The 22,425-nt window shown below is 41.2% G+C and overlaps 1 protein-coding gene across 1 annotated transcript; it reads left to right on the top strand.

Annotated features, from left to right (window-relative positions):
* Positions 1-3,077: 3,077 nt before the first annotated feature.
* Positions 3,078-11,170, top strand: naa30 (N-alpha-acetyltransferase 30, NatC catalytic subunit). Its single transcript, XM_054618301.1, has 4 exons — positions 3,078-3,928; positions 6,093-6,216; positions 6,704-6,759; positions 10,508-11,170. Exons 1-4 carry the CDS (start codon positions 3,269-3,271, stop codon positions 10,643-10,645), a joined length of 978 nt encoding a protein of 325 aa, XP_054474276.1. The 5' UTR covers positions 3,078-3,268; the 3' UTR covers positions 10,646-11,170.
* Positions 11,171-22,425: the final 11,255 nt, after the last annotated feature.

Raw genomic sequence — 22,425 nt, 5'->3', positions numbered from 1 at the left:
TGTCTCTTTTTTTTTGTAACATATATCTACAAACAAAATAGGACTCTGTCTTTCCACGTATCAATGACAAGTGTGTTTATGGTAGATGGATGCAGGACAGAGATGGACTAATCAAGACATCTATATATCTATCTCTCTCTCCATCTCTTTTTCTTACCTCTTTATCTATCTATCTATCTATCTATCTATCTATCTATCTATCTATCTATCTATCTATCTATCTATCTATCTATCTATCTGGCTTAATAGATGTTTCCTCTTGCTTTGCATTGGAAATAATGCAGTGCTATTTGGGCTTCAAAGTTCACATGATGTCTTTTCCAACAGTGATCCACCTCTGAGTACATGGACATTCATACAGACATGAAAGAGCAACACTGCCACCTACAATGGGCAGATAAACTTGAGCTAAAGTAAGTCTCAGTCTTGGAGACGTTTGGTAAAAAATGTATTTGATGACAGTTTATTTTCTTTTATTTTTTAGTTTATCTCATTGCCAAAAATATAAAACAGCTACAGAGTAATTTGAAAATCCAAAATATTCACCCCATGTTTTAACATTTGCAAGAAAGCTCCCAGTATTTCAGAGAGAGTAGGCACTGTGTGTAGCTATAGGGGTACAAACATATATATTAAAGATTTGTTTAGATTTTGAATGCTTTTTGTGGCTTCCATGTTTATGTTTTCTAAGGTCAGCGATTATAGGGCAGGGGTTTTCTTTTTTTCTTTTTTGACCTTATACATTACTGAATCATATAAACAGAAAAAGTACTTATTTCTTCTTCTGTGTTTGTATATTACGTGTTTTATAAAAACAGAATATAATCAACAACTAAACAAAAAGTTCTATCTTTGGCGATGATGAGATGATGTATAGTTGGAATAAACATTCATATTTGAATGCCCAATTGAATTGATAAAACATAACTCATTCCTAAAAGTGATCTTTTGAAGCAAAGCATGTTATGATCATTATATTGTTCTATAATTGTTCTATCAGTAGGTAATCAATTCTTACTTCAGAGAGGTTACATGCATTTGTAAGTCAAAATTAAAGATTTTAAAACACCAAGTCTGTACGTTTGTATTTGTTGTTTTCAGTTGCTTCAAAATAAAATGCATGCTGTTACACAATGTGGAAAAAAAATATTGGTTAAGTGATTTTATTTGGTCAGAAACCTCATGAACATTTGAGTACAGTTTTCTCTGTTCACTCACTGTGTTAAAATAATTAGGGAAATGTAAAGCAGGGTCCACTCATGTGGCCCGTTTTATACCTAACTCTGCAGATCACTCATAGGTACAGTCTGATACATTAAGTGGTCAAATGAAAACTACAACATTTCTCTCCTGAAAGTTGTAGAGTGAAAGTATAAAGTCTCAAAACTTTATTAGGCTTCTCAACATAAACGAATATAGCTCAAAACAAACTTTTACCTACTTGTCAGGATGATAGCAAACCGGTAAGGAAAGGCCAAAGAAAATAATCTATTGGTGACATCTACTGGAGAAACTGCAGTGTTGATGCAAAAGGTAAAAAAAGAAATAGATCTAACTAAATACTCCCTTTAGCGTCCTCTGCTGGTAAGAAAGCAGTCAGGTCAACAGCTCTCCACTTCACACACAACTTCCTAAATCCCGTTTGACACTTTCATTGTTGAGGAAATAACAATATTTAAAGTGGTTCAACATAAACAAAGGGATACACATTCAAATACGCCCGTCCAATAATATGTCATATATTATGTACAATATGGAAAACATATACTGTCAGAAGAACATTAAAATATCTTTCAACAGAATTTAAATAAAGCATGTATCTGCCTTTATCAATAATTTAGTTATTTTGCTTAGTAAAGTCTTGTAAAATAGAAAAAAAACAGACCACACATTTGTTTGTGATTTGAACATTATAGGCTATACATCAACATAAAAAAATATTGCTTCACTGTTTATTGTGTGCTTGTGTCTCTCTTTTTATAAACATCCCCAATATTTTGTGAAAATGTAAAAAGCATTCAATAAAATAAAAATTGAAGAAAAAAGGTAGGCAATGATTTAATTTAAATAATAAGCACATTGGCTCTGGTTTCTGCAACAAGACTATGTTTGTGTCTCTCTTTTTATAAACATCCCAGATATTTTGTGAAAATGTAAAAAATAATAAATAATACAATAAAATAAAAATTGTGGAAAAAAGGTAGGCAATGATTTAATTTAAATAATAAGCACATTGGCTCTGGTTTCTGCAACAAGGCTATACATCAACATAAAAAAATATTGTTTCACTGTGTATTGTGTGTTTTTGCAACAAAACTATGTTTGTGTCTCTCTTTTTATAAACATCCCAAATATTTTGTGAAAATGTAAAAAGCATTCAATAAAATAAAAATTGAAGAAAAAAGGTAGGCAATGATTTAATTTAAATAATAAGCACATTGGCTCTGGTTTCTGCAACAAAACTATGTTTGTGTCTCTCTTTTTATAAACATCCCAAATATTTTGTGAAAATGTAAAAAGCATTCAATAAAATAAAAATGGAAGACTACACATCAACATAAAAAAAAGGTAGGCAATGATTTAATTTAAATAATAAGCACATTGGCTCTGGTTTCTGCAACAAGACTATACATCAACATAAAAAAATATTGTTTCACTGTTTATTGTGAGTTTTTATAAACATCCCAAATATTTTGTGAAAATGTAAAAATAAATAAATAATACAATAAAATAAAATAAAAATGGAAGAAAAAAGGTAGGCAATGATTTAATTTAAATAGTAAGCACATTTGCTCTGGTTTCTGCAACAAGACTACACATCAACATAAATATTGTTTCACAGTTTATTGTGTGTTTTTATAAACATCCCAAATATTTTGTGAAAATGTAAAAAGCATTCAATAAAATAAAAATTGAAGAAAAAAGGTAGGCAATGATTTAATTTAAATAATAAGCACATTGGCTCTGGTTTCTGCAACAACACACACAAAAAAAAAAAAAAAAAAACTGCCTCTGTCACGCGTTACACCACTGTCGTAAAACGCCTCTGACTGCTGTGGCAATGGCGTTCGCTGCGACAGCACTTTACGGCAGCAGGGAAACTGAGGAGAAAGCAGCGACAAGACGTCGTTCCCTCCGCTAGCCTCGGGTTTACGCGATATATTCGTTGAATTAACGTGTTTATTTGATTGCATACACTTCAACCTCGTGGATGAGATCGTGTTCGACGTGTTTTCAAAGCGTTAATCTCCACATTTAATGCGGGGGGATGGCCACAGTGCCGCCCGGGCCTAGTAGCGCACTGTCCCCGGCTGAGAGTGCTCCGTTCCCCCGGGCCGGGAGCGCGGAGGAGCCGGCAGGAGGAAGAGGAGGAGGAGGAGGAGAGCACCACCGTGTGCAGGAGCAGGTGAGCGACGTGATTAACTCTGGGAATAAGAAGCAGAAAAGCATGCTTGTTAGGGGAAGCCAGGCGGCCATGCACATCAAAATGCAAGCCCGGGAGCAGCAGCAGATGAACGGCGTGGTCAACCCGGGAGAGGACGCTGACCGCCGGCCTGACGACCAGAGAGACACCGTGGGGAGCTGTGAGGAGGCTCCGGCTGCAAGACAACACAGTGAGCACTCCCAACATGAAGGCCACAGCACCCCCTTCTGCAAAAACGGCAGTCACTCTCCTTTAGGTGGCAGCAGCATGAACGGAGAGGAGTTTGACCCCGCTGACCCCGCTGACCTGCAGCCTCCGGACGCAGAGATGGCCCGGCTCGACCTCAGCGGCTCTCCAGACGGCCACGGCATCCGCTATGTGCGCTACGAGTCCGAGCTGCAGATGCCCTGGATCATGAGGCTGATCACCAAGGACTTGTCTGAGCCTTATTCCATTTACACCTACAGGTACTTCATCCACAACTGGCCGCAGCTCTGCTTTCTGGTGAGTATGACACTGAGACCAGGAGACAAATAAGACCTGAAATCACACATTTAAAGGCAAAACGCCCTCCTGTAGCAGGGACTTTGGTGTCCTAAAGGTGCATAGGGTGTGACTGCACGCTTTACATCATTACATTACATTATTACAGTCATTTAGCAGACGCTTTTATCCAAAGCGACTTACAATAAGTGTATTCAAGAGAACTACTAGTCACCAGAAGTCATAAGTGCATCTCCTTTCTTAAACAAGCATCTAAGAGCATAAACCAGAGCAAAAGTGCAGTGCAGAAACAAACTAATACGAATACAATAAGTGCAACAAACTAATATGAATACATCCTCCTGTATCATGGACTTTGGTTACCTAAAGGTGCATAGGGTGTGACTGCATGCTTTACATCATTACATTACATTAGCAGACGCTTTTATCCAAAGCGACTTACAGGAAGTGTATTCAAGAGAACTACTAGTCACCAGAAGTCATAAGTGCATCTCCTTTCTTAAGCGTCTAAAAGCATAAACCAGAAACAAACTAATACAAATACAATAAGTGCAGCAAACTAATACGAATACATCCTCCTGTATCAGGGACTTTGGTGTCCTAAAGGTGCATAGGGTGTGACTGCACGCTTTACATCAACTGTCAGTGTGTCTGATGTATACACACACACACACATTACATTACATTACATTAGCAGACGCTTTTATCCAAAGCGACTTACAATAAGTGTATTCAAGAGAACTACTAGTCACCAGAAGTCATAAGTGCATCTCCTTTCTTAAACAAGCGTCTAAAAGCATAAACCAGAGCAAAAGTACAGAAACAAACTAATACGAATACAATAAGTGCAACAAACTAATACGAAAACATCCTCCTGTATCATGGACTTTGGTGTCCTAAAGGTGCATAGGGTGTGACTGCACGCTTTACATCATTACATTACATTACATTACAGTCATTTAGCAGACGCTTTTATCCAAAGCGACTTACAATAAGTGTATTCAACATAGGTATTCAAGAGAACTACTAGTCACCAGAAGTCATAAGTGCATCTCCTTTCTTAAACAAGCATCTAAGAGCATAAACCAGAGCAATTGCACATTGCAGAAACAAACTAGTACGAATTACACACACACACACACACACACACACACACACACACACACACACACACACACACACACACACACCTTAATCACACTTGTAAATGTGTGGCCGACAGCACACTGGGTTTGAAGTTGTATTCTATACAGTACCAGTCAAAAGTTTGGACACACCTTCTCATTCAATGGTTTTTCTTTATTTTTTATTTTTTTCTACATTGTAGATTTATATTGAAGACATCCAAACTATGAAGGAACACATATGGAATGATGTGGTAAACAAACAAATGCTCAACAAACCAGAATATGTTTTATATTTTAGATTCTTCAATGTAGTTGAATGAGAAGGTGTGTCCAAACTTTTGACTGGTACTGTATGTTTGCAGCTACAACAACACCCACTTTTCTGTCACAAAGCATTGATCCATGTCAGTTTTCTGGATTTCAGTCTGAATAAATAGCTGTCGAATTGCGAAAACTCTACCTAACATGATACTATCGTCTTTTGTTCGTGTTAAAGGTGTTTTATCCACTCGTACATGTACAGGAATGAATTAGCTATTTGCTCTGGTTTATGATCTTAGATGCTTGTTTAAGAAAGGAGATGCACTTATGACTTCTGGTGACTAGTAGTTCTCTTGAATACCTATGTTGAATACACTTATTGTAAGTCGCTTTGGATAAAAGCGTCTGCTAAATGACTGTAATGTAATATAATGTAACCTAGGAAAGGTTTTAAACCCTAACATTGCAGTTTTAGTTGAGAGTAATGTGCTGTTAGTCTGCGTTTCCTCTTCTCCCAACATTGTCCGGTCAGGGGTTTCCACTTTGACAAACACTGTCCTTTCTTTGTTTATCCTCTGAGCCTCAAGGTCGTTAACTCGGTTCCAGTTTGCCTGGAACGATCCATGTAACATAAGAGAAAGTGTCTTGACATAAAGGTCGGAGGTCAGCCGGGGAGAACCAGCTGAACTGGCAGGATGACTATGACTGTAGGCTTTTTTTTTCGTAAACACGCAACTGATCTAACTGGTGTGTGTGTGTGTGTGTGTTTGTCACAGGCCATGGTGGAGCAGGAGTGTGTCGGAGCCATCGTATGTAAGCTTGACATGCACAAGAAGATGTTCCGTCGCGGCTACATCGCCATGCTGGCCGTGGACTCGAAACACAGAAGGAAAAGCATCGGTGAGACCTGGACCCTGCTTGTCTCATACAGAATAATTACATTTATTTATATATCATCATAACAGAAGTTCTCTCAAGGCACTTTTCACATAGAGCAGGTCTAGATTGTACTATATCATTTACAGAAACCCAACATTCACCCATTAGCAAGCACTGGGGTGACCGTAGCAGCAAAAAACTCCCCTGTAGCAGGTAGAAACTTTGGGCAGAGGTTATAGAGAGATTAAACATAAAAGTCTGTCCTTTCATAATGTGGAGCCGAGACAAACTTGTGCAACAGCCTCTTTTGTGCGCTCTCTGACAACCAAATCTCTTGATGCAAATGCAGCATTTAGATAAGTTATACACTCTGGGTTGATGTAAAACACTATACTTCAACCTGAGGTCACATGTATTGACGTTATACTATCGGACAAGTGTTATTTTATTAAAAATTTGTGTTTTTTAAATTTGCGTGCCGTCACTGACTTGGTCTCTTCTGTTTCAGGTACTAATCTGGTGAAGAAGGCCATCTATGCCATGGTGGAGGGTGACTGTGACGAGGTAAGACTCATAGACCGGTAGTTTCTTTTTAAAGGTATGCTTTAGTACATCCAGAGAATATTAAATATTTGAGAAAAGCCTGGAATACCCAGATAGATAGATTTGTGGTTTTCTGCCTGATATTGACGCACACAAGCTGCGTATTCACTCACAATGCCAGACTCGAGGTCAGTTTTGCATTTATGAAACCAGATCATACAGAAAAAGAAGAAATAAAATAAAATAGAAAATCCCTGGAAAATACTGTTAATACATGAATAACACATTAAACGGTTGAAATACATTTATACATGTGGTTTTAGTTTGGTGTTGGCCTCCGTGTGAGCACAAAACCAAAAATATGCTGCTTGAATTTCAAGGACCAGTTCTCTTTCCACGTCCTTCACTTATCTTAGTTCGCTGGTGACCTTGGAGGGATCGTCAGCTGCTCCGAGCCGCTCAGTATCTTCTCTCTGAATAACCGCACACAGAAGGTTTTGAAATTATTTGAAATCTCCAGAAATTGCAGCCGTTTGAGGTGGAAATAAGACTCTTTATTAAACTGTCTGTCAGAGTAAAGGTCTGACGATGATTCACCACTTAAATTGATTATGGTTGTTTGATCATGTCTACACAAAGGTACCAAGACTACACCCTTTTATAGGAATACATTTTTTCATGAATTAAGCTGCTGCAAATACTGTAACTGTATTTCAAGCTGCATTTTTCTAGCTCTGCTGCTTGTGTGTCAGCATGCAGTTTTTTGCATTGATTCCAACAAAACATTATAACTTGGTACAGTGTTTTTTACAGGTTTCCCCACCAGTGACTTAAATGTATCACTTCACACTATACCAACTATTTTCTAAAGCATGCCATAAGTGTTTAAAGGCGGATTGTCTGATCTTCCAGGCCCCATTGGTTTCAGATTTTGATGGTGCTCCCAAAGACTAATAGTCAAATATCCTGCACTTCTATATTCAGTATGTCTTTAGAGTTTAATTTCCGAACTGCTCTATCCACGTGATATCATATCTTGTAACTGTTCCTTCAGTTTTCTATAGTTGTGCAGAGAATGGAAACAAAAAGCTACTGGGATGTTTTTTTTGTCCCTACTAAATATTGACTTAAAGGGATAGTTCAGATTTTTTGCAGTGGGGTTGTATGAGGTACTTATCCATAGTCAGTGTATATCTACATTGATGATGCTCGGCACGACCTTAGCGTCGAGAGGCAGACTGGAGTACAGGCACGAGAGCAAAGCAACGCAGCAGCAAAACACATTTTAGACGCCGAAAAGAAAAAGACCCACACCAAAAATATAAATATATTTTAAGTGGATGCTATATTTAGAGTATTTTTTATCACTTTATCTTGCCGTGACAGCCATTTCTGACTTGGAACTGATGCATCATCTATGCTCTCTTCAAAGCAACCAGCCTCCATTGAGGAAAAACAGAAATGTAACCTCGCAGATCACAGGAGTAGCTTTGTTTTCAATGGAGTATGGCAGCTTTGACCAGAGCATATATTACGGCTTTATTTCCTTGTAGGAAACACAGACTGTTTCGCTGTTATGGCATAGTATAAAGGCGAAAATATTGTAGATACAGTGTAGCCTTAAACTTAGATGGATTTTTTTTTTTAAAGTGGGCCTTTTATTGGTGGCTTTAATGTGTTTTGCTGACATCACTGTCCACAGCAGTACATTACTTTCCCTGTGTCAGTTTCTCCAAAGTGGGGGTGTGCTGACTGTCATCTACAGTTGATATACACTGACTATGAAAAAGTACCTCATACAACCCCACTTCAAATCATCCCTGCTATGCCTTTTAAGTGCATAGTACTATAATACTGGCACTTGTGATTCTGCATGCTGGCTCACTGTCACACATAGCCCACTGCAGCATAAAGAATGGAAGCAGTCGGAAACAGCCAGCTGAGCTTAGACTAAAGTCTATTTCAACTACTTCAACATCTTCTGTCTCGTTTGCACTTTGTGTGTGTGTGTGTGTGTGTGTGTGTGTGTGTGTGTGTGTGTGTGTGTGTGTGTGTGTGTGTGTGTGTGTGTGTGTGTGTGTGTGTGTGTGTGTGTGTGTGTGTGTGTGTGTGTGTGTGTGTGTGTGTGTTGTATTTAACACACGGTTAGAGAACATGAGACATTCCGGTGTCTAGTTTACTCATTGAAGCTATTTTTGACCGACCACAGCTGACCCTGCAAACTGCACATGGCATCTAAGACGTGAGGTGCTTTAAAGCTAATTTACTTTTAATTATTTGTTTAACTTTTATTCATCCAGGATAATCCCATTGAGACTTTAAACCTCCTTAACAAGGGGGTCCTGGTCAGGCTGACGGCATTAAAAAAACAACGCATGAAAACACAGTTAACAGACTTAAAAAGAAAATAGCAAAATGTATAAACATCATTCAAACTTTAAAAAGGTACAGAAAATAGATGACAGACTAAAAACAAACAGTCCATATAAGGACAAGGCTCAAGTGATGCTTAATCTTGCATCCTTATAAAATGATCTAGTTTAAACGGTCACTGATTATCAGAGTCCTGTTATAGCACACCACAAAATGAGGGTCAGAAAACTTTAAAAGCGATCTCACCAGAAATGGTGCAGCATTTAGGAATGACGCGCAGAAGTTGACCCCAAGAACAGATGTGGCGTCAGTAGGGAATATGGATAAGGAGGCACTTTGTGTAATGTGGCCTTATACAGTAAAATGTACCAAAGTTCCATTCTGTGATTGTAAAAAGAGGCTAAACCAACTTGACAACAAATACGTGTGCTTTGCATACTTTTTGTAACTGTGTGCTAAACCCACCTGACTCCTGGAAGTACTGGAGACCAGCTTTCTAGCTAACAAGTAACAACATGTAACTAAGACAGAATTTGGAGTTGTGTGGTGGAGTATGTGTTGTTTACAGAGGCTAACTCTCTAGAGCTTAGCCTCTGTAAACAACAAATGTATCCCTTCACATGAGCGAGCAGAGAATGGTTTGACATTGATCCCATGACGACTAATAAGCTGAATTGGTGCTTCAACCTCCGGTTCTTCAGAGTGAAGCCAGTTCGAAGTGCATTAAACGTTCATTCTTTCTCATGGCTGCCAGGTGCAGAAATCCATTTGTATAGAAGTCTATGAGAAAATGACTCTACTTCTCTCTTGATTTATTACCTCAGTAAACATTGTGAACATGAGTTTATGGTCTCAATCTCTCGTTTCAAGTCTTCTTCAATACAGCATGATGTTCATTTAGTACAAATGGTCCCAATTAGAGTAAAATAGATGATAAAGCAGAGAATGGTTTAGGGCGTGGCTACCTTGTGATTGACAGGTCGCTACCACGGCTTTGTCCGGTCTAAAAGTTTAACCCTTTTTGGTGTGTTTTCAGTTCATAAAAGTTTATTGTAATACTTTGGTCATCCTTTAAATGTATTGTTCGATTGTACTTAGCTCCAGCCTCTCGTGTCACTGCTGGTTCCAAAAAAAACAAGATGGCGACGGCCAAAATTCGGTATTTGAGGCTTCACAACTGTAGTCCTCAAACAAATAGGGGACGTCATGGTGACTATGTCCACTTCTTATGTACAGTCTATGGCTGATTTACAATAATGTAACATTTTCCTTTTTAATGGACTGAAACATGCAAAACAAACATTCAAGAGAGGGGTCGACAACAACCAAATATATGTTCACTCAGTCCACTCATGTATAAAACAACACACTGACATGTCCACCTGTCTGTCCCCAGGTTGTTCTGGAGACCGAAATCACCAACAAATCAGCCCTGAAGCTGTACGAGAACTTGGGTTTTGTCAGAGACAAGCGGCTGTTCAGATACTACCTGAACGGAGTGGACGCGCTGCGGCTCAAACTGTGGCTCCGCTAGAGGAAAAGAAGAGGGGACGGGTGGGGGACGGGACAGCGGGTGCTGTCCGCCTCGTACGCTATCGGCTCGACGGGCCTCAGCTCGGCACCTGGTCATTTCACTCTTAACATACACACATTCACACGACACACACAAACACACAGAGTACAAACATAAGGAGTATGCATCGACACGCAAAACCCTCTTTTTGTCCCTGAACCTCTGAAGAACCGATGTTTAGGCAGAAACGGACCCACGTCCCACCTGATGTTCTCCTGAAGGGGCCCCTGATACTTTCTGTGACCAGGAGGGGGAGTGAGGGTGGTCTCTGGGATGACCTTGGCTGGGCACTAGATGACCTCTTGACCTTCCAGCTCAGATGCCGCATTGAAACCGGTGGAAGCGAGGTTTGAGGACGTGCGTTCGAAACCCCAGAAGTCATGGCACCACACCGAATCCTCCTGCAGAACATGGGACAAAAAACGGACTTTAAGAAAATCAGCAACACGTGAAACAATGAAGCGGGGCAGTTTAAAAAAAAAAAAAAAAAAAAAAAAAAAACCTACTGGGAAGAAAATATTTGTGGAGTTTATTTTTGTGTTTCTTTTTTAACCTTGTAAGTTGGACGAAGGGCGGAAGAAGCTATAGTATGAATGTGTGTTTGTACTGCCTCATGTTTTTTTATTTTTTTTTGGTTGGGTGGGGGAGTTTTTCTCTTGTTTTTGCGTGCATGTGTTCGTGGCGTGGTTGGTTTCACCGTGAGCGAGTGTGTGTGTGTGACTGTGAGTGAATGCTGGGTCTCAATCTACGTACCGTTGTGTGTTTTTTTGTTTCCCATCCTGTCCAAAGGGCACAGCGGCTCCGTGCCGCCGTCTCCATCACCTGCCTTCAGCCTGCAGGACTGAAGCCTGTAAAGATATGCATGCATTTCTTTTTTAATGTGAGTGCGGGGAGTGAAAGTATGCAGAGTATGTTGGTGATTAACCCAGTCTGAGGGCTAACCCCCCTCCAGAAAAAAAACCCTTCCCGTGTTTGGTGTTAGCATGTTGGTGCAGAGCAGTTGATCGAAAACAAATCACTCCATTAGCACACCACCTTGTTGCTTCTTCAGCGTCCTTCACTAAACCCCTCATCATCAAACCCTGAAAGTATGTGCAAGCAGTTCATTGTTCTTCTTCCTATATTTGCAGATCAGAACTTGTTTTTTTCCCCCAAAATGCACTGCCAGCCGCTGCAAAATCCCATAAAAAAAGGAGAGAATTGATTCTTTTAAAGAGACTCCTTGCCAATGATGGCGTGGTGAAATGTGTCCCAGCCGTCTCAGTTTACTCCTTTTCTTTCCGTCTGTTCTCCTCAATGCAAGTGCCACTCAATCCATCAGCCCTCTCAGCCTCGGCTGCAGTGATGAGCTCGCTAACGGGGCGTCACGCTAGCAACCCTCAAACCCGCTTCTGGTCGGCGCTCGACACCAGAACCGGAGGCGAAGTGTTGCGTAATGCTGTAATCCTGTTTTGAGTATGCTGTGTGTGTGTGTGTCTGTGCGTGTGCGTGTGTGTGTGATTAACTCTTGATAACAAAAAAAAAGGAAAATAGACAAGTATTCTTAGCAGATTATATTTTATTCTTTTTTGTTCGCTTTCAGTTTGTTTAGATTGTCTCATAAATACCTGTATAACCTCGTGCTGCTCATGAGCGGCTGAGTCCACAATGCACTCTCCAGGTGCCCCTAACTCGATGCACAACCAACCTCGCTAACATTTTGAGATCTCCGACCTGGAAACGCGTCTTAGATGCACCCGGAACTTTCCGATTCACACTAATTATGCGAAGAAACTTTGCTTCAACCGCTTTTTGTTTTGTTTGTTTTTCTCTTTAAAAGTAATATGAACAAAGGTCAGATGAACTTCTTTGGAAATTGCTGCAGTGCGTATGTGCGCGTATGAATGTGTCCGTGTGTTCTGTTCTTCTTCTGACAATGGTGTAGATCTGTTAGACTTTTATTTCTCTACTTTCTGAGGTGCTGTGTTTTTGTTCCGGACGACAGGAAGAAACAAATCACACACTTTATTATTATTTTTTTAAGCGTCCCAGGATTCGAGTTAGCGCTCACTGTGATAGAAAAGGGAGGGAGACAGTTTGGTTGATAGTTGAGGGGAGAATAAACCCTTCAATCAGCTTTGATCTTTTAGACTCAAAAACCTACATTGCAGGTTGTTAATGCAATTTTAAGTCAATGACAAATTATGCAATTGGACATCTGCATGCTTTTATCCTGCCTACAATATTCAGAGTAGAAAGCACTGCAGAGTATATAATGCTACAAAAACATTCAGCAAACATTCATGGTAGTCAGATGTTTTAATCATTCACAAACTCATTAGTTAAACATGCTTTTGGGTTTTATTTCCCCGTTCAACAGACCAGCTGAGATGTCTCATCCCCCGGAGCCACGGACTGAAAGATAAGAGTAGATGTTTACAGAGTGTCCACCCTCATAACAGCGTGTGTGTGTGTGTGTCTGTGTGTGTGTGTGTGTGTGTGTGTGTGTCTGTGCATTTGGAACAAAGGATCAGATGACCTAGTCTTTTGTTTTTTCAGATTTGTATACGAGTGTGGTTCTTTTCCTTGGATATATTGAGAGCATGTTTTATTTTATTTTTTGGGGGGGTTGGATCATCTGTTGGGAAGGGAGGGAGTGGTTTGGGTTGATCTTGTCAGATTTCATTTTTATTTTTTAATTTCTGTGCTTCTGCAGCCCATCCATAGGTGTGACGACAATTTTGAGCGGTTCATAGTGGAGCATACGAAAAGAATCACTCCACACCATGAACACAAACTATTACTTTTACTGCTCATCTGACGCTGTTTAAATTTAAATTATCACCCAGTGTAAACTCCCCTTGGTTTAAATCAGTCCCTGTGTTTGGACACTTGCCCCACCTCGCTTTCCGGTCCCAGTGACTACTGATGTTACGAAAGGACAGGATAGGTAACACCCTACAAAAATGAACCCGTCTCGTTCAGACCAGCTGTCCGTATGTATGAGGAGGCGTTTTTAGATTTTGAAGGAAACGTGTCTGTAATCTCCTTTTTGCTTTTGTTCAACTCCTGTGCAACTCTGGCAGTTCCATGTGGGCATTACAGCCTGTCACGGCGAGCCGAAGGGCTCCGTTCAGCTTCTGATCACAGACTGAAGGGCTTCGTCATCAAATATCAGTTCGTAGCCACGGCCTGCGGTGTCGCACAGCTTTACCCAGCTCTCTCTTTGACAATGCATTTGGAATAAGTCTTGACTTGACATGCCAGTTCAGTGTTCACAGATGTCGGAGGCAGTTTCTTTCTCTCCTCCTCCTCCTGGTCGTCCACTGTGATATCCAGGTGATATATTATAACAATCAAAACCCCACCTCTCTGTTCTTACCTGGAGCCACATCTTCCATCCTACAATTCTAGTTTTACAATTATAAATTCCCATCAGAAGCCAGTTTGCTGTTCAGATAAACCAGATTGTTTTGGATGTCACGCTGCACCGAGAAAAAAAAGCTGTGGTCCCAACAACCAACCATGGGGGATTCCTGCAGTCTTTTTCGTGGGGAGGCGGTCATCCACAAAGTGTGCAAAGGGGAGAGCAAAAAGGTTTTTTTGCATGTCACATTTCTGTTTCCCCTGTTCCTCTTCCCCGTCCCCTCTCTTGATTTTGATCTGGAAAATGTCCGATAGCTTTTATTTAATGTGGAAAAAGAACACAGAAATAAATTATTTGATTTTTTTAATGCTGTAAACTGGGTTATCTTGTCTGCTGTGTGGAGTGGTTTTTCATTTAAAAACAGAATTCACGCTTGAGCTCTGTGATAAGAAAGAGTCACAATCAGACATCTTAAAGAATTGTTTATTTGATCATGTGATTCATATCTACATAAAGAGACAAAAAAAGTGTCCACTATTTTACATCACACCTACCCTAAAACAGTATTATTGCAAATAAACAGGCAGTTTTACATGAAGCTCATCAGATGGCTTGTGAAATTACAGAAAAAATATATTTCCTTTGAACAAAAGACAAGACTTTGTTTTAATGTCATTGGTGTCACAAACATGGCTCAAAGAGCAGCGTTTAAATATTTTTTGCATCCTTTCCATCTGAACTACAGACCTTTTTTATTAAATGATTCCTCTTACATTTGCCCTCAAACGTAAAGACTTAATTTGACTACATATCATTGCATCTCTTGTGAGTCATCTCTGCCAAAACGTCTCCTCTATCTGTCCTCGTCTGAACCAGATTAAAGCACAAACCCCACGATTGTGCAAAAATGAGCTGGTTAAAAGTAATCCACTTCTAAAAATATGAACTTCTGACCTCGGTGTCTTCAATGTTTGTGCTTTTCCAGTAAACCAAAAAAACTTCATTAGAAGTCCCTGTAACGGGCAGAGTGAATGAATAGACTAAATAGTCATGCACTTAAAAAAATAAATGCAAGTGGCAAAAGAAGAGTTATATTTTACATTAAAATCTGTTTAATGCTACACACCTTTATAGAATTATGGCATTTTGTATGTGCGTCTCACAGTAAATTAAATGAACAAATGCCTTCGAATAAAACATTTACATTTCCACAAAATTCACATTTAAACAAAGTATTGTATTTAGATTGTTTGTTTGTGAAGGTTTCTGAAAATTTTGCATTTTGGGAAACACTTTCTGCATCTTTTTGAGAGATGAGAAGATAGATACCACTCTCATCTAAGTTGGCAAGAAAGTGAAATAAGTTCATTTTTCAAATGTTCCTTCAAATATCCTAGATGTGTAGCAAGAAATAAAACTTTATTTACACTAAAACGACTGATCACAAGTCAGCTACAAATACAGTACATATATATTTACATTGTTTATGTAATGTAACTTTTCTACAGCCCTTTTTTTTTTTTTATTATTACTTGACAGAAAACCTGCTTTCACACTTTCCCCTCTACTCAAACAATTTACCTGCAACACTTCCATCCTGCCAAATCCCTGCAGCAATATCGTTTTTATGTCAAAGTGCATCACTCCAGCTCTGCCTATTAGAGTCAACATCACCTGACCACGCTCAGAAAAGTGCTCACGTTGGTACTTTCATAAAGTGAGGGCGTTCAAAGCTGACTGTTAGTGCAGCCTGTGCAAATTGTCTCCTGTAGGCCACTCAGTCACACTCTGTGGATCAGATGAGTCACAGACCAAACAGCCCAGGGTGATTGGAGATGCGGTAGTCATAGCGATGGGGGGTGTTTTTGCCGAGCCTCCGTTACAGGAGCATCAGACATTGGTCTCCAACAAAAAAAAAAGGGTCTCTTCAGAACTCGTCCTCGGAGCTGTCGGCCAGCAGCATGGCCTGGTCCTGACGGCTGGTCCCGGGCTCCCGAGGTTGCTGAAGAGGAAGAACAAAACTTAATACTCGATACATGATTGATCCTCAATAACAGGTGGAATCAGTGATATGTGATAGAATAGAAGTTTGGTATTGACCTCTGGCTGCCTGACCTTCCTCCTCTGGTGTTTGAAGCTGTTCCTCCTCTTGCGGTGAATCATGCGGATGCTGTAGAGGGCGCCGACGATCAGCAGGGCCCCGGTGATGCCGATGCCCACGGGGGCCAACATCCCAGACACATACCCAGCCTGTCAGGGTAGAAAAACACAGAGGTCAAAACAAAGCTAATAAAGGCAATCTATTTTATACTCCAGATTATTAAAAACAGAGGTGGTTCATTTGCCTGGATATCAAAAGATGTCTCACGCAGACAAACGGATAAGATTAGAGATGATCCCCAGCTTTATCCATAACACCGTTCAGTAAAGAAGCAAAGGAAACTCACATTATGTTTAAAAGGCGCAGGATAGTTTGAGGACAGCAGGGGGCAGTCTTACCTTTTCTCTGATCAGCTCTAACCAGCTCCTCACTGCAAGAAAAGAGCCACAGATTTAGCTTTTTTCTCTCTTATTCTGGTGGTTTAAATGTTTCTGATGGCAGCAAGTGGAGGTGTGAGCATTTAATACAACACTATGATGAATTCTTGGGTTTATAAGAATGTGATTTGCTTACTCAGCCCCTGGTTGCGTTGAACCCAGACAGGAGGAGGAGGGATGATGCTGTACGGAGGCCGCGTCGAGGATGTTTTAGGCGTTTCTGTTAGCTCCTCCTCGCTCTCGTCCTCCACCGACTCCTCAGAGTTCTCATCGTCCTCATCTTCATCCGGCTCCTCTGCAGGGGTAAATAAAAATAAAAAAAAGATCTACACAGCAGCCAAGAAAATATCACATTTATTAATCAAAAAGATTAAAAAAATAATAATTAAAAGGAAAAACAAAATTCCAGTTGGCAGTAAAACTCGTCTTACCCTCAGACTCCATCTCCTCCAACCCTGATCTGGATTTGTGAGCTGGCCGATGGGTTGCCATGGTAACCGTCGTCAGAGCATGCTGGAAGGATGAGAGGGAGGGGCCGGCGGTGGGCAAGCGCTCCTCGAGGTTCGGTGTCCTTGCAGCACCTAAACGTCCCAAAAATCACATGTAGACATTTTCACTCACTGTGTGCAGCTGAAAGTCACAACAATAAGTACAAAATGTCAATTAGACTTTAGGTGAACTTGCATGTTTTTGTTGTGTTTTAGTGAGTTAAGAAATGCAAAACTTAAAAGTTAAATTAGTTTTTTCCCTAAGCAACTTTCAAGTATTTACAAGTTCACATTAATGCTGCAGGGATGTGAATTCCACAGGCTGCAAAGAAAATCTAATCAAACTAAAAATATAAAGATACATGGCCACTTTTCTTAAGAATGTTGCCAGAGTTCCACTTTTAAACTAGGTTTCAGATGCATATTCTCGTACAAATTTAGCACCCAGTAAACCAATTATGGTGCTAATACACTTTCTGATATTGGAAGCTCCATCACATTTTCATTATGACCCCAACTATGATTTGCTTTAATGTGACGTGCATGTGACATCGTTCATTGTTCTGCAGAGCACTGTGTTGACATTGAGATTCGTTCATTTATTCTGGTCTTGCCACATCACCTCTCTCAGACTGTTGCTCGGCTCCGGCTTGCAGCTGTGACACGGATGGAACCGAAGATCCGATTGGCTCCAGGAGCTCCCCGCCGGACGTCTGCCAAGGTGACGTCCAGTCTGGCATCAGCAGAGATGGGGCGTGCGAGGGACCGTCGCTGTCTGTCTCCCCGGTGACCAGCCGGTCCACGTCCACCTCCGACTGAGGCATTCCTCCCGTCGCCATGGCAGCAGGAGGCTGAGCGCTGCCGGGCACCAGTGTGACGGCCACCGCTGCTTCTGATGTGACATCTTCAAAAGGCTCGAAGATGAGAGGGAGAGCCTCTGATGACATGGTGCCCTCTGTGGCCTCGTCCTGAGACGGCGGCACAACAGTGTCCACTGTAATTGTGTCAAACAGAGACGGGGTCAGGATGTGTGTCATGGTATTTAAGTTAGAAAGGGCAGACTTGTTTGGGCCTTCTGGTTAAAGTCAGTGAAATACTGCAGTCTGAAAGGTTTTTTGATCATTCTAGGTTCAGTTCAGTGAGTAAACTAGGCCAAAAGAATCAAGGTCTTGCAGTTTCTTTGCACACAACTCTGTGTCTAACAGCTTAAATAAAAGACGGCTTCCATTGCAAAGCAGAAACTGTATTCAGCACACATATAGCTCTGAAGTATTCATGACAGTACACCGCTGTTTGAAAGAGCTACCTCTTTGGACAAGCGGTTTTCTCATTAGAAGCACTTGCACTCTCTCAGAGCCGAGTTCACAGCTCAGCTAAGACACAGTGAAAGGAGGATTGTTTGAAAAATGGTTCTTTCTAGATTAGAGGCGACCACAGAGGGGGGCTGTCAACGGAGAAACCGACACTGCATATCTCTCAGGCGTTTCCTTTAGTCCAAAGCATTTCTAAAGTTGGCTGAAAATGCTTAGAGTCCTTTTATATAATGCTGTAATGGGAATTTTTTTTTTTTTTTTTGTCAGCTTCCTTTCTGTTGGGAGGAAGCTTCATCAAACAGACAATCCCCAAATGGGCAGCGGGAATACATATTGGCTCAGACAGACTCCTTTAATCCATTTTCCCTCTGCCTCTGAATAATAATCTGCCTGTTTCGTAACAATAGTCTGGATGGGGAGTGTGAAGTGTGGGAAAGAAGGCGAAAAAAAAGGGGGTTGAATCCTCCAACGCCTTGTATAACGCACCTCTCCACCAGCAGTTGTGTGTGTTCTCTGTTTTTTTTCTTTTTTTCACAGGCTCGAGTCAGGAATAGAAAGTAATTAGACTGCCACGGGTCCCAGCTGGGGTTCAAAGTGGAGCGTGGAAAAGCTGGGCGCCTTTGCTTTGCCAATCATCAAAGGCAATCTCTGCCTCTAGACGTGTCGTTCTCATTTCCGCCTCGCTTTTTTTTAATGAAGCCTCCTCAAACCGTGCAAAACTCCGGCGAGCTAGAAAAATAGGGCTTGTTTTGGAAGGAAGTCTTATAAGGTGACAATGACCGCAGAGCATTTCCTTACACCAGGGATTCTGTGTGTCTTAAGTTTGGTCATAATAAGGGATAAGAGAAAGTTTTCAATTTTCCATAAACATTAATTATGCTCTTCTAATCGTTCTTACTTACCTCCACTGGGCCTCGCCGCCTCAGTCCACAGGCTTTCTGGTCCATCCTCTCTGGGCATCAGGTTTGGTCCAATTTCAGGTAACAAGGGGTCTGGGAGGGAGGACATTGTTTCATCGTGGCCCCAAATAGACAAATGTGTGGAGGTCCGAGGGGAGACAAAGACCGTGGGAGGGATGGAGCTGTGGGAGGCTAGTTTCTGGATCGTTGCTCCAGGATTTGGAGATTCTGTCGTGGACGGCAAGCTTGTGTCTGGGTCTGGTTCACCTTGGTCTCTGGCCTCCCTGGATGTGATGCTCGGCTGTGGGAGCTCTGAGGAGGAGGCTGTATATCCATCCCTCGCTGTACTCGCTGCTGTGTCCAACAGCTTTCTCCCACCTGTAGGACCTAACGCAGGCTGATCGACGACATCTTTGTCCTCCTCTGGATCAACGGACAGCGCTGGAGCTTCCTCCGTCCGTCTTTGAGCGCCTCCCATCTCAGTCCAGCTCCCGAACTTCTTTCCCCCGCTGCTTTGGCTCCATGCCTCTCCGCCGGCCTCACTCGTCCCAGATCTTCCGCCAAAGCTGTCCCCGTTTCCCGTCTGCGTCACCGGATCCATCCCCTCAGGTCGTCCATGTGGGCCAGCTCCTCCTTCTCCACCTACATTCAATATCAGGCCACTCACATGTTCTGTGTCTGAGGGTTCAGACTTTACATCTGTTGTGTGCACTGACTCAACAGTTGTAAGGGAGCTGTCCGGTGTAGGGGTGACGTTTGGGAGTTGCACGGGGGTCCCGTAGACACAGAGGCAGGTCCCAGCCAGCAGGAGGCGATGGAGCGTCCCAGACATCAGCATCTCTGTCTCGTCTCAGTGCCTGCTGAGAGGGGACACAAATGATGAATGCTAATATGGGCTCAGCTGAGGTGTGAACAGTCTCCTGCAACAGCAACGCTTCAACACCCAGCAGACACATGGACGGAGACACAAAGCAGAGGTGGTGGTGGGAAAGGAAGTTAATAAGTGTGCAGCTGCAGATCAAAGGGTCAGAATTCAAAGTGTAAAGAGCTTCACATGACCTGTGAAGACCACAGAGAACAGGATTTACTGTGCATGTCTGCCTGCCTTTGCTTTGATGCCGTGGTTGCACCATTTTTTTTATATTTTGCATGAAATTCCCCCTTTTTCACTGCACTCCTCTGTTCATTTTGTATTACCAGGAGAAAAATGTTGGGCTCACACAGAGGGAGACTGACAAACAGAGAGAGAGAGAGAGGGAAAGAGAATCTGACACAGCAATCCTCAGCACCCCCTCTTCACTTCACCTATAAATAGCACCAGGTTTTCTATCCTCTACAGATGGATCCATGAATGTTGGAATCACACAAACCTGCAAAGCCATAATTATCAAACACACATGCACAATGTCAAATGCTCAATTGGATTAGAAAAAAAACAAAAAACCCCAACAAAGCAAACAGTTGTGCACGGCGCAATGTGTTGCTTCACGTGATGTGACAGCACTAATCAACCAACAAGAAGAAGGAGAGAAACGACAGGGTGACACCCTTTCATGTGGCCTTAGTCACACACACGTCTGGGAGAATTGATCCATCCATGCACAGATGCACAGTCCAACAATGTCACAATGCAACCCACTTTTCTGTCTGCGCACCTCCCCTGCGATCAACACAGAGAGCGGCCGGTGGGCATCATAATGGCTGCAAACATATATTCTATATATGCTGCGGAATTATCATATGGGGCTAATCACAGCCTTGCAGAGACTTCAATGCATTCCCTTAAATCGCATCATCCATCCATCACATTCTGGCTATGAGATCGAAATGCATATTGGAAAATAATGTATAAATACCTTCCAGAGTTCATGACGGATCGCTGTGCCTGGAGGACGCAGAGTTTCTATTTGCAATGTGCAAAAAAAAAAAGAAAATAAAAATGTAATAATAATAATAATTCAGGAGAGTCAAGTGTGGAAAGCAGGCTGAAGGAGAGGCTTGTTGTTGTGCAGCTTGGCGTCACTGGCTGAGAGTCTCTACGTACGTCCGCCTGCTTCAGAGCTGAAGTGCTGCCACCAAATGCTTACAAATCTGCAGAGTTTTATGCAAATGATCAGCTTTGAAAATCTGCTGCTTTATGATAACTGCGCTATTGCCTTCCAGTGCATCTGTTCACTGTTGCATAATCATCATTAATTCACTTTTTTTTCTCCATTGTCTTTCCCAAAGGGTCATATGAGGCTCCTGGTGGTGCTGAATGGACAGCTCCTTTACCTCAAGTCAAAGGTCGCCTATAGAGAACCAGAGACCTGTCAGTTTCTTATGCTAAAAATGTTATATTGAAATTTTCCATTGCTATGTTGATTTGAATGTAATTAACTCTGTTACAACAGGGACAGATTTATTTGTAACGTTTGAAATAGCTTTAATGCATAAATAAGGTTGCATGTTTCAAGTTTGAAGGTCTTTATTGTCAAATCCTAGATCTCAGGCTGCCTCCAACAATGCTCATCAAATATGTATAAAAAGAAAATCAGGCAAATAAAAATAGAATCTAAGTCCTTAATATTACAGAAGTTAAAATATAGGAATGCAACATACATATACAGTATTATAAATAATATCCAACTTAAACGTTACATTATATTGTGAGCAAATAGGCTACTTACAGAAAATAAAGAATTGTTTTTGGATAGTAAATTCATTTCTCGATGACTACCCTGGACCCTTCAATTAGCACAGCTATTCCAAAATAGAGCAGAATACCAGCATGATTGTGCATCAGCACTGACCTTTAATGATATGGTAATGTGATGTGGTAATTTAATAACAAATGGCATAATTATTTGCTTGTATGTCTACCTGATATATGTGACTCCTGTAGGGACAGAGATATTAGCATTACAATTAAAACACTCCATGTACAGCCCAACAAAGCTGGAGTTTACTAAGAGTTGGGTTGGGGCTAAAGACTATATAAAATAGGGTTTGGGGGCCCACAGAAAAAGTCCCAGTGACCCCCTCTGTTGGTCAGTGAGGTTACACCATCAGCATCCATAGGTTACATATGTTTATTGTCAATAGCCAAAGGGATAATCATTAGACGTCTTTATGAAACCTTTTTATCCATTTCTCATCTATATTATTAATTTCATTC

Source organism: Anoplopoma fimbria, chromosome 18 (assembly GCF_027596085.1).
Source record: "Anoplopoma fimbria isolate UVic2021 breed Golden Eagle Sablefish chromosome 18, Afim_UVic_2022, whole genome shotgun sequence".
Lineage (NCBI taxonomy): Eukaryota > Metazoa > Chordata > Actinopteri > Perciformes > Anoplopomatidae > Anoplopoma > Anoplopoma fimbria.
Note: the sequence above shows the minus strand (reverse complement) of the source record. Positions and strands in the feature narration are given on the sequence as shown.

Excerpts from the sequence above, each read along its gene's own strand:
- naa30 (XM_054618301.1), top strand. The coding sequence starts at position 3,269 with ATGGCCACAGTGCCGCCCGGGCCTAGTAGCGCACTGTCCCCGGCTGAG. Across the intron at positions 3,929-6,092 it reads GGCCGCAGCTCTGCTTTCTG|GCCATGGTGGAGCAGGAGTG; the intron begins GTGAGTATGACA and ends TGTTTGTCACAG. Across the intron at positions 6,217-6,703 it reads ACACAGAAGGAAAAGCATCG|GTACTAATCTGGTGAAGAAG; the intron begins GTGAGACCTGGA and ends CTTCTGTTTCAG.